The sequence below is a fragment of the Palaemon carinicauda genome, chromosome 8 (assembly GCF_036898095.1).
Source record: "Palaemon carinicauda isolate YSFRI2023 chromosome 8, ASM3689809v2, whole genome shotgun sequence".
Taxonomy (NCBI): Eukaryota; Metazoa; Arthropoda; class Malacostraca; order Decapoda; family Palaemonidae; genus Palaemon; species Palaemon carinicauda.
Genome location: NC_090732.1, coordinates 57,154,569 through 57,167,068, shown reverse-complemented (window position 1 = coordinate 57,167,068; position 12,500 = coordinate 57,154,569). Strand labels below are relative to the sequence as shown.

At 30.6% G+C, this 12,500-nt stretch overlaps 1 protein-coding gene across 8 annotated transcripts in view; it reads left to right on the top strand.

The window, feature by feature from the left end:
• Positions 1 to 12,500, top strand: part of LOC137645738 (muscle calcium channel subunit alpha-1-like) — a 1,524,573-nt gene that overhangs the window by 1,419,430 nt on the left and 92,643 nt on the right. For 7 of the 8 annotated variants that reach the window (XM_068378633.1, XM_068378634.1, XM_068378628.1 and 4 more), the window contains 2 exons: positions 3,556 to 3,639; positions 5,547 to 5,615. In XM_068378633.1, coding sequence (XP_068234734.1) covers positions 3,556 to 3,639; positions 5,547 to 5,615 — 153 coding nt within the window. The remainder of the gene's footprint in view (positions 1 to 3,555; positions 3,640 to 5,546; positions 5,616 to 12,500) is intronic. The other variant, XM_068378636.1, reaches the window with a different exon arrangement.

Here is a 12,500-nt window from a genome sequence, read left to right as displayed (position 1 = left end):
TAATAAGATTTTTTTTTCTCTTCAAAATATAGCCTTCGCTTGATTATTATCACTAGAATTTAAAAAAAAAAAGAATCAATATATTGTATTTCTATTTCATGCAGAAGCAAAGCTTGGGAAGTTGAAAGACCTGAATCCTTGAATAAAAAGAAAATCCGATAACTGGGAAACATGATATCAGGAAAAGAAAAATATTTTGACAATGAATACAAATACTGAAGTATCCCACGACCTTCTTGTCATTTGAAAACTGACAAGTTAATGCTTTGGTAAAGGTATTAACTCGTGTTTTCATATTGTAAACGATGAAAATTAAGAATTTCTCGTCAAAGTTTTTAATTAAAATCACCTTTTGGAGTATCATCTCTAATCTACGTACAAAATAACGCTCTATTATCACAGAAAACATTTTTTATGTTTTCTTCTCGTACTTAGGACAAGTAGTGAGTTTTTTTTTTTTTCACAAAAACTATAACAGTATGTCTTCTTTGCTGATACGAGATCATATAATTTCTAACAAATTCAGACTATATTGCAAATGTCAGAAAATCATGTGGTATTTCAGTTTGTATATCAGAGAGCTTGAATAGTCATTTGGATTTTCTTTCCAATAATATTATTTGTAAAATGAAATAGATCTATTCATGGATTATAGGAAATTTGAAAAGAGAAGTTACCCTAAGGGCCATTATACCTCGGTAAAGATGTTAGCTTTCTTCTAAGTCTGAATTTGCAAACCATGTTTATTAAAGTACTTTTCTGATTATCAATGATGGTGTAATCAGGGGCATAGATCCTTGTTTTTGCAACTCTGTGAGCATTTTGCAACATCACATATTTTTTAGTTCTCAGTTTTCAGCGATCAATTTATACTAGATCTGCATTCTTTTCTCGAAACGAAAAAAAATAGTTGATCAAACCTTAAAGAAGACAGAAATTAGCAGATATGAGGGATAAAAGGCCAACTCGAGCTTTTCCTAAAAGGCAATGAAATCCCTTCTCCAGCATTATGAACCAGAGAAATACTCGAGTTGTAACGAGGGAACCATAGAGAATCGAGTAATATTCCAAAAGATAGCTTAGCTACCCCAAGCACTAAATAATAGCTGAAAACATAGTGCCATGTTTATTTCGTGACGATTATACATGAAGTTACACATTTACTTTCCCCGGCTTATGATTTATTTGTATAGATTTTTATAATGATGCAGACATGCAGCTGCATTCACAGAAGGTAATTTATATCTGAAGTCAATATATTGCAAAACCAGTTTTCTTGGGATTCTGTAGTTTATTTAGAGTAGTGTGCATAGGGAAAAGAAACAAATTGCACTTTTCCTTTTTTTATTATAGAGCAAATTAACAGCTTTATCAGCATTTTGCTTCCGAATTCTCTCTTAAATCACGTTAATATTTTCATTTTTGAAAATGAAAAAGACATATTTTAGTTTACCTATGAATACAGATTATGAAGAAAAGAGATTTTCCATCCATTTCTTAACAACCTTTCATTTACTACAACTGATGTCCCTCGATCTGTAATTGGTTTTATTTTATTCTATTGTATCTCCTTGTAGGAATCGAAAAACGGGAAAAACTATGACGAAACCACTGATGCATGTTGAAATAAAAATAGTTTATTGTCTAATATATGATTATAATTGAAGAGATGAATAAAAAAATCTCATTCAAGTGATGGGAAAATCCTTCTTGATTCCTTAATAATTCCATTTTATTAATTTTGCTTCATTTCGAAAAAGACCGTTGCAACCTTAAAAGGCATCTCTCCTAGAGAGACTTAGATTTAAAGATTTGTAAACTGTGATTGAGTTTCAGGGTTTGCGCTCAACGGCGAACAAGAACAATTGAGGATTTATGCGCACACCTCTCTGATCGCTAATTGACATTTTTTTTTCACAATTAGTGATGGATACAATACCATTTTAAATGCACCATGATTCATTTGGTGTTTCCTTCATTCGAAAAATCTTTAATGCGGTTAATATAAAAGATATTCAAATGCACCCGTGTCATGATTAATATTCCCAGCACTTGACAAAAGAGATCCTGGTATCCTTACTTGAAATTAACTGGAGATATACCGTATAGATACTTAATAACAAATACACGGTATTTGTTGATATAAAGTAGCTACTGCATATCTAGAAGTAAACTGGTAAAAATATATTTGCATAAATTGACTTCTTTTATTTATGACTCAGCTTTATTATGTTTTCTTTAATTCCTTTTATTTTTAACCCCATACAATACAGTGTTTTTACAATTCCTGATTCCTGGTGCTTACCAAACAATTCATTTGGGCAACTAGGCTTAAACACAAACTATTCTATATGCTAGCACATTATATAACACCTCATTCATTTATATTTCTTTCCTAGGTCTAACTTAACCAATTTTTTTTTTTCATATTATTTGAGTTGACAGGTTTTATGCAGAGCATTATTTTTCACGCTCTCCCGAATTTTTCAGTTTTATTTTCTAGATCCGTGGAATATCTTTGACTTCTCTGTGGTGCTGGGAAGTATACTGGACATAGCCTACTCTAAGCTGCAGGTTTGTTCAAAAGAAATGAGGAGCATTCAGGGTGACACACGGAGTTAGTAGGCTAGTTGCTGCTGTAGGAATTGAACTTACATGACTGGATTTGCTATCGAATGTAACTAAAATAAAAACGATGAAGGTAATGAGATTAATAATGTAAATTTCTAGTCTATTTCAAAACATATTCATAAAGAATATGAGATCATTACCTCAAATATTATTAATCCCATTACTATCAAAACATAGGGGAGTTGCCATGGGTGTGGAAGACTTAGGCGCCATCAAAATACAACACTGTGAATCTCTCTCTCTCTCTCTCTCTCTCTCTCTCTCTCTCTCTCTCTCTCTCTCTCTCTCTCTCTCTCTATTGGCAACTGATACAATTAGAATGCTTTAACCAGCTCCAAAATATTAATTAACACCTTTCTTTTCAGTAAGATGATGAAGTACTATAGCCGCAGTTCTCATATGATTAACTAAACATGAGAATAAAAATCCTGTAAGTCGTTCCTGTCTGATGCTGGAAGATATACTGAGAAAGGATGCTGATACCTTTCTTCACAGGCTATTAAATGTATCTCATCCAAAGCTTATTTGCTATCAGTTCCAAATATCTTATTAAGAAAATTACCCTCATTTAATTTACTTCGTGATAAGGAGATTCAGCCTTTCATCAGTTTCAGCCAGCAATTCTGCAGGAACCACTTGACAAAGGATGATAATAATATTCCTTTGCCATCCTCGTCCCCTCTTCCTCTCAAATCTCCTGCAGCATCACACCTCAGCTGCCTAAACTCTACGTCTCTATAGGAAATTTTCTTAAAATCTAAAGTCTCCTCGCGACTCTGGGGCTTCTTGTTTCTAAAAATGCTGCCTCTGCCATGTAATCGATTGAGGCATGACAGGTAGCTGTAAGGCTTTTAAAAGCTGTAGTTAGTCTTAGGTTTGTTTAGTAGCTAACATGTTTTTTTTTTTACTCTGTACTATTTACAGTATTACTTTGGAGACGCCTGGAATGTGTTTGATTTCATCATTGTCCTTGGCAGCTTCATTGATATCGTCTACTCGGAAGTAAACGTAAGTATGTGCGGCTTATGGACATCAATATTCACGTTAGGAGACATTGCCTTTTGTTTTTAGACCTTCAATTACCTATATTTTTACAGGTGTATTGTATTATACTATTTCATTTCATTTTAGATAGAAAATAGTTGATTATATGAGTCAAATGAAGTATGTTAATGTTTTTGGCAGTTTAGGTTAGATAGGAATAAAAACGAATTTTATACCTATTTTTTTTCCTAAAAATATCTTTTCTTGTAACAAAAAATATATAATCCTTGCGATAGATACAGGTGAAGTATATAATCAAAATAAATTTTCGATAATTATTGATTTGTTACAATATCTTTATTTAATTTCATTAATGAGCTTCTACTACATTTTGAAAGCCATTATAAGTTAAGCCTTATGAGGTAAGTATGAATATATTTTTTTCGAAAACTCAAATTCATGTGTTTAGCTAATTTCACAATACAAAATAGTCAGTTACTTATAAAAACTATACATTTTAGTGAAGTCGGTGTATCATACATATGGAAATGACAAAAAGAAAATTTTGTTTTTTACAAAATGGAAGAAATTGTAAAATTAAGATTAAACGCTTCGCTTTATTGGAATTGGACTTTTTTTTTTATTCAGCTAAAAACGGCCTTGAAGTTTTTTTTTTTTTTTAATCATCTATATCACTTACCCCATTTCAACGATAGTTGATTTTTCTTTTTTAATGTTCTTTGGATTTCTTACATATTTTAAATATTTTCTATAGGAATCAAGTAATCTAGTAACGCGTAAATGTATATGTGTAATATACTTGTGATCAAGAATTAAAAGTTAAAAATATATTAATCAATTAACAAAAAAGGAGACTAATTTGAAGGACCTTATTGATACATAGAATAGATTCTTAAACACTATCTTAGTATTTGTTTTAATTGTTTGTAGGGCATAAGGAAGTAATTATTTTTAGCTAGGTCCTTTACGCATTTTTTAAATAAGTAAACATTTTGGGAAGAATGCATAGCTGTTTTTTCCAAAGTCATTGACTCAAATTAAAATATAAATTTAAATACCCTACTTTTAAAGGTCGAGTGCATTGGTGGTTGTATTGAGAAGATATAATGTATATCGAAATAATGTAAAAGATTCCATCCTAAAATTTGCTACTACAATGAAAATAATGGATGAATTGATATACACAATTGCATTGCAAATAGTTTACTAACACACATCATTGAATGCTTTCACACATGGAGGAACACGCATTTCTTTTCTTAAACAAGTTAACTCCTGTAACATTTTCCTGTATGTGAATATGATGTTTTGCAAGAATGACTGCTTCCAAATTTCTTAAAACTAACTCAATTGAGAAGTTACAATTGAGCATTTATTTCATTATGTTTCCAGGATCCAATATTTGTTTATTAACATCTCCTATCAATGAGTATCTTACAGCTAACAACGTTTCCTTTGGCTCCCTCCTACAAGATTAGACATAATGAATATTCAGCATCAGTGTACAGATGTGTAAAAACATTTAATAAAGTCTTTACGCTGCTATTTTTATTTGAATGGCGCATATGAAATTATACCATCGCTTTACACCCGCACCTCTGCACATTTGCAGTTTCTTTGATAAAACATGAAAAAAACACATCTGAATTCTGCTGGTATCTGTGTGGCTAGTTTGGCTTTTTTTTTTTTTTTTTTTTTTTTTTTTGACACAGTCATAATGATGTTTCTTTGCGAGAAAAGAATTACCGTTTGCTCTGTTTGAAAATCCACTTGATGAGGTGCACGTAATTAGGATGACCCTATATAATAAAAGTAGGTCACCATTATAAGTAAGGACTTGAAAGCTTATAGGATACCTTTCCTGAGATAAGCTATAACTTGTCAGAGCTGATGTTAGGCTTCCTCACCAGAAACTAGTGACCAATCAAGCGCAGGCGGCAGCTGCGAGTATGGACACCGAATACTACAGAAACAGAAAGGTTTGTTGGCGTACCGTAAGGCAAGGAGGTTGTACTTTCATTTTCTGTGTCATAGGTCCTATGTCCTTTGTTCATCTCGTTACACTTCGTTCGTGTTCTAAAATTCCGTCATCTATCACAAAGCATATCAAACACAAGTATTTATACATTATTTTCAAGAAATATCCAAGTGGTCTAGTGCTAGAAGAATAGGATTTGGTCTAAGTAGGGCCAATATGTTGGCATTTAGTTTTTCTGTTTGTAGTATTCAAAATCAATTCAAATGTAATTTTGATGGTCTGATTTTGAAGCAGTTACTATGCTCATACAACCAAATTAATAACCTCTAATCCCGCTCTCTTCTCTTTTATTACAATATCATAAAAACTTGGAGAACTGTTTGCCGTCAGTTTACCAACTGATTTAGGCAATTTTTATTTTGAAAGTATGTAAAGCGTTGAGACCAAATAACGTTACCAGAGAATCCCTAGTGTACAAAGGGTCTTCAATTTTATGTCATACTGGCCATTCAATTCCTTTGAACTGCTACAAAATGCCAATTTAACAAACATTGTAAAATTACAGAAAATGTAGTTGCAGTAACATGCATCATCATTTAGAAATATTACTTCTCGAAATTGTTATAAAGTTTTTATCAAGACATAAGCCTTGCAACCTTTATTAGTCTCTAAAACTGAAGGGAGAGGAGGAGATTATTGCAATAGCAAAGAATATATCTAAAAAATACAAAAACTTGTAATAAGTTACAAAAGACGTGCTGAAATCAAACAAAAATGTTGTAAGCAATTAGAATTGATCCCAATTTTCCCAGACTAGAGGGTTCTTGATTATTCGTTGTATTACAAAAGGTCACTTTATATTGATATGGAAAAACTAAATGCATACTATTCTTGAGGCCATTTGGATTCACAAATCTATAGTAATGTCCTTTTTATTAGATATGTGTAATGATTTTTATGTTGTCATTTTTTCTTTCTTTTCTATCATACCAATTATTATTTTCAACTTCTTTAATTCAATTCTGTTCAATATACACAGAAGTATTTCTAGTCATTGCTTAAATCATATTCAATTTTTTTAAATGTTATAATGATTCGACAATCTAGATTTTTTCAGGTACATCATACACTGTAGTTTTTTTCATCTAGACAGTAATATTTTGGTTATCAGTACAACCTCCAGCCTCGGTGTTGCTTGTTGTGATTGTTGCGATCTTTGGCAGTAATTGGGAAACAATGAAGTTTATGCTGCTTTGTCCATAGTACCAGTCTGAACTACGTCTCTGTAATGCTCAAAGCTTGTTCATAAAAATACTCAATTTTCTTGTCTAAAGTTCTAGTATACAAATATTCATTAACATAAAAAAGTCAGTTATATTACGTTTATTTGTATAACCTCGTCTAATGTTGTTTAAAAGAAAACAAAACTTTCTCACGTACACCTAAAACAAAATAGGTAAATATAAATAGGTAAATATACTTTGTAAGTAAACTAATTAAGCAAGAACACGTTGATGAAATTTATATATATATATATATATATATATATATATATATATATATATATATATATATATATATGAAAAGGCTGCTGGTGTCAATAAATGCCCAAATAACAGTTAGTCGCTTTAGATTATCTTCATAGTTGGTTATGTTATAATGAATCAGTAGGCACTGGACATCAGTTATCAAATTCATTGATCTTTGCACTAAGATAAATTATTTGTCAATACCATACCGGTACACATCGCCATAATACAGATTTTGCACGTAAGTAACATTTTTGTGGTAAATTTAGTAAAGCATTTCTCTACAGTTTTGATATGATCTTAAAACACAGGCATAGCAAAGATCTGCGCATAAATATATGCTACAAAAGCTTGAATTTGTTGAAAGACCGAAGAGTTTATCATTTTGATTTTGAGGCAATCTAATCAAAGTTTTCTTCAAGTTAAAATCCTAATATGGTGACTTAATTTCTTTAAACTCACAAGTTTGTAAAGTTCTCTTATTTTAGTGTAACCCTACATTTGCGATTTTACTATTACCTCAACATATGTCTATGGAGAAGATTTTTTAAATGGCAGTTACAACTATGAAATACGCTTGGTCACTAAACAACTAGTCTTATCTAACTTACAATATTACCTATATCTTGTATGCTTTATCATTAGAATTCTCCTGCTAACTAAATTCAAGGAATCTTCAATTGGAAAAACTTTTTAATGCTTCGTTCCTCCTAATAAAAAGATGCTTCCTAACACTTGTACTTATAAAGCGGTTTTAATAAGGATTTACGAAATGCTGTACTGTTCCAGGGACTCTTATTGACCAAACACGAATTATCATTAGAAAATTATATTTTTACTTCTTCTACTTTAATAGTTTCAAGTATCCAAATGTAAAATATCTTAGTCTAATTTTCTTACCTGAACGAGAAAAAACTTTATAGATAATTTTCGTTTGAAAAACAAATTACAGAAATGAGTTTTCTGGTACTTACGGACATGGGAACTGCAATAAAAATTGACTTTATTTACTAAGTCAGCTTTTAGATGTATGATCCAAGCATCATAATATACATTGAGCATTGACATGAGCGATGATATTCCTTCTGTATCTAGTTGGATTCACTATGGTTCTCTGTGTTTGGTAGAAAATCAAGAATATAACAGTTTACCATGGTTTTTTATAAGGGTAGAGAAGAGATGAATTGATCATGTTAATCAAATTCCTAAACAAGAAAACCAGAAAAGAAGATTAGGGGTAGAATGACAATAGCTTTTTAAAAACTCATGGTTATAACGAGGGAAGGAAATTAATATCTTGGATGGCTATGGTAGAGAAATATTTCGAGTTAAATACCTCTTTGGTTTATGATTAACTTTTGCTTTGAGTATCTGTGAGTTCTTCATGGTCATTTACTGGAACCTAGTGTAACACTTTATCATATAAATCCCATCCGAGAAAAATATTAGTTATTGGTACACAATTTTCCTGTTTGTTTTGTAATTTTGCTTTGTTTTTCTATAAATAAGTCAGATTCATTTTATAGACAAATTCCAGATTACTTGTATACTGAGTACTGCATTCCCAATCAGTTCCCTCCATAACCATTATATGATTGATAAGAGCATATTGTCATATCTGCAGTGGCCAGGGGTTTTTTGTTTTCGTCAGTTGAGGCGTTGGCTGTGTTGGAACCGCAGCTTCTTGGTGGTGTCTGTAATAGAGTAGATATGAAATCCGTGAAAAATACACTTGCACACATTTACACGGACCCTTGCACAATTGCATGCTGCCCTCTGATCACCAACACAGTACGACCTACACCACATACACTTTGCATGGAAGTAATGTTGTAACACTTGCTCCTACCTACAGATTAGCGTTGCCCACATCAACTAGTGCAGTCACGAAGAACTCTTATCTGTTTCACATGCACGTTGTTCCGAGTCACTTTCTGTTTCATCTCGTGCAGTCTGAACTGCACAAAACTGCATGTGTGCAAGTCTTTTTTGTGCATCATATCACATGATCCTCATTCTTCGTCAAAAGACAATAAACCTGAGGCTATAGTAACGTTTCTTTAAAAAAGAAAAAAAAAATTTCACTGGAGGTCTTCTGTTGCAGTTCTGAAAACCTTTTTCCACTTGTTCTAAGGGATATCAGTATAACAGATGTTCGAATAATACTGCATTGATTTATATATCTTATTTGGAAACCGTTTCTTAGTTTTGATAAATAACTAACAATTTAAAAAAATAGATTTCAGTTATCAACTTACATTTTAAGTGACTTATTCACAGAATATTTGGTCAACGTTGATTTTATTTTAGAATTTATATAACGAACTTGTAAATAATATTGTCTGGTAATAAATTTGATGGTGCAAATTGTGTTAGTAATGGGTTACCTTTTTATAGTTTTGCCACTGCAAGGTTTATTTTTTCGGTATTTCAGTACATAGTGTCATTAAATTATGTTCGTTGGAACCTAAATTGGAATGAATATTATGACAATAATAGGCTATTGCAATCTGTATCCTTGAAGTTCATATCAATATTTTTTTTCCGGACAGTTTATTTTTAGCGCATATGAATAGACTCTTGCTAATAAAGGTATTATGCAAGACAGTCAGCGAGATGAAGTCGAGTAACATAAGTTTAGATAAAGAGGTTTCATAGCCCATGATTAACAAAGATAACTCCTCCTGATTGGTTTTATGCTTTAAGATAGGTTTAGGTTTAAGGTTATTTTGGAATAAGATTACTTTTATTCATAATCTCAGTACTTCAACACCATGTAACCTTAAAATCGTATTCGATATTTTAGAATAAACTATCGGCTTTCATTGAATCGACCAACGTTCTAGTGAGCAAACATTCATAATTTTCATTCATATAATGAAGAGAAAAAGAGAAATTATTTGGGTATGAGCATTAAGTGACGTTCACAGAAATACATAACATAATAGTGATATCATTTGCTAGCATAGTATTATTGGCTAGACTACAAGTTTGCCATATCTACAAGTATATTACCCATCCGATGTGTTTTGAAAGTCTGTATATATATATATATATATATATATATATATATATATATATATATATATATATATATATATATATATATATATATATATACATAAATATCTATATATACTGTATATATATATATATATATATATATATATATATATATATATACACACATATACAGTATACAGTATATATATATATATATATATATATATATATATATATATATATATATATATACATATATAGGTTGCGATGATAGAATCGGTCTCTAAACTATGATTTCCTATCACCAATCAACTCTACTCCACCAGATTCTTTTCCTTGTCAGTGTCATTCACATGTCATCAGCATCTTTTATATTGTCATTGTGTGTGTGCGTGTCTTGTTCTTTTCGTAACAGTTTTCTTCCCATTGCAAGAAAAGGATTATTATTATTATTATTATTATTATTATTATTATTATTATTATTATTATTATTATTATTATATTTTTCTTAAGTAACTAACGTTAATAACTTTTTTTTATTGTGCTAGCGATATATGCCGTGTTTTTTTTTTTCAGTTTAATGATAAAAATATATATCCACATGTAACAGGATAATGAGTTTTTAGGCGATAAAATTTCAATTCCTTTGTGCATATAGTTTACGAGATTTTCACATACAGCCTAACACTTGGTCAATGCTGAAGAAGGAACTTTTCATGTAATCGGAATTTCTTTTTTTAATTATGATTAGATTATTAAGATAATACAAGTCTTGCAAAATTGAATCCTATTATAATTTACGTAACTTAAATGTGCCCCTTAAATTGATCATTTCACGTTAAAAACACAATCTTGTTTTATTTTACCTTCTATGAGATACGCTTTTCGCGGCTGTTCCCTTTTGATTAACACTCATTTTGTAATAGATTGACGTTCTCAAGAATAACTAGAAATAAGCACATGGATACCTGTTCGACAAATGAAGACTAGTAATAAAACATGATAAATTAGAAATGGAAAAATAGGTAGAAATTACTTATTTCTTCTGTTATTATTATTATTATTATTATTATTATTATTATTATTATTATTATTATTATTATTATTATTATTATTATTATTATTATTATTATTATTATTTATATCGTTGTTGTCGTTCATCATAATTTCATTTATCCCATTAGTGTATCCTTTTTGTAAGGCATGAAGGCCTCAGAATTGTTGTCTTTTGTAATTGTGTTACTGTTGTTACTGTTTTATATCGTTGTTGTTATACTTTTAACTATTTTTTTCACAATGTTGTTGTACTATTCAATTTTAATAAGCTTAAAATTTTTACTTTACAGAACTATTTTTCCCAGAACCAAATTTTCTGTTTATATAGCTGATGGGTTTCTAATAGCTCTGTGATTTGGGAACAAAAGCTGAATTAGTTGTAGTTGCAATGTGAAGTTTTTTATTGTAAATTTAATTGGATAGATACCATGTGATGTAGTAACAGAGGCCGATTTGAAGACGACTTTTGATATGTAGTTATCATTATTGCTATTATTGTCTTATATATTATCCATTCAGATAACTTTATTTTCTCCCATAATCTTGTATTATTAAGAAAACATCATTTTAGGGATTCCCTTTTATTATTTGCATGTATGGGTTGAGTCTGCTATATGATTCACACAAACCAAATTATCATCTTATCAAACGCTTGATGTGTTTAATTCCAAAAATACTTACTGCACATTATACAGGAAAAATTCTAAATTTATCACAGCCGCTGTAATTTCGGGAATTTTTTGGTGCCCTCTGCGGCTTCCAACTTTACATACTACACCACAATTACATTTCTGAAGCTATTAAAAGAACAAAGAATGGTGTTGTTTGACCACGCCAAAATATTTACTCTATATCCAAAACCAATGTAAAATTGTACGAACTTTTAGCCTTGGATATGAACATATTGTTTAAACAGCAGTTTTAATAATGATTAATATTTGTCAAGCAACACAGGATGAAATGTCATATTCTTAATTTAGATTATACAGATTTTAAAAGGGGGGTTATAGATAATGAATTTATTAGAATAATTATGCACAGTAGTTTACAGTAAGAGAGAGAAATGTTTGATTGTGCTAAACATTGAAATTGTTTGCTAGGTGATCCCTCAATTCTCTTAACACTTCGAGATGTGCATTCACACAGTATATTGCTCATCTATTGCTGTATTAGAAAAACACTTTTCATGTCTATGAGAGAGACGATATACTTTTCGCTTTTGTCGAATGCACAATTGCACAGGTATTTCTAACTGCCAAAACGATCTAACTTATCAATTGACTCACTTCTTTATATAC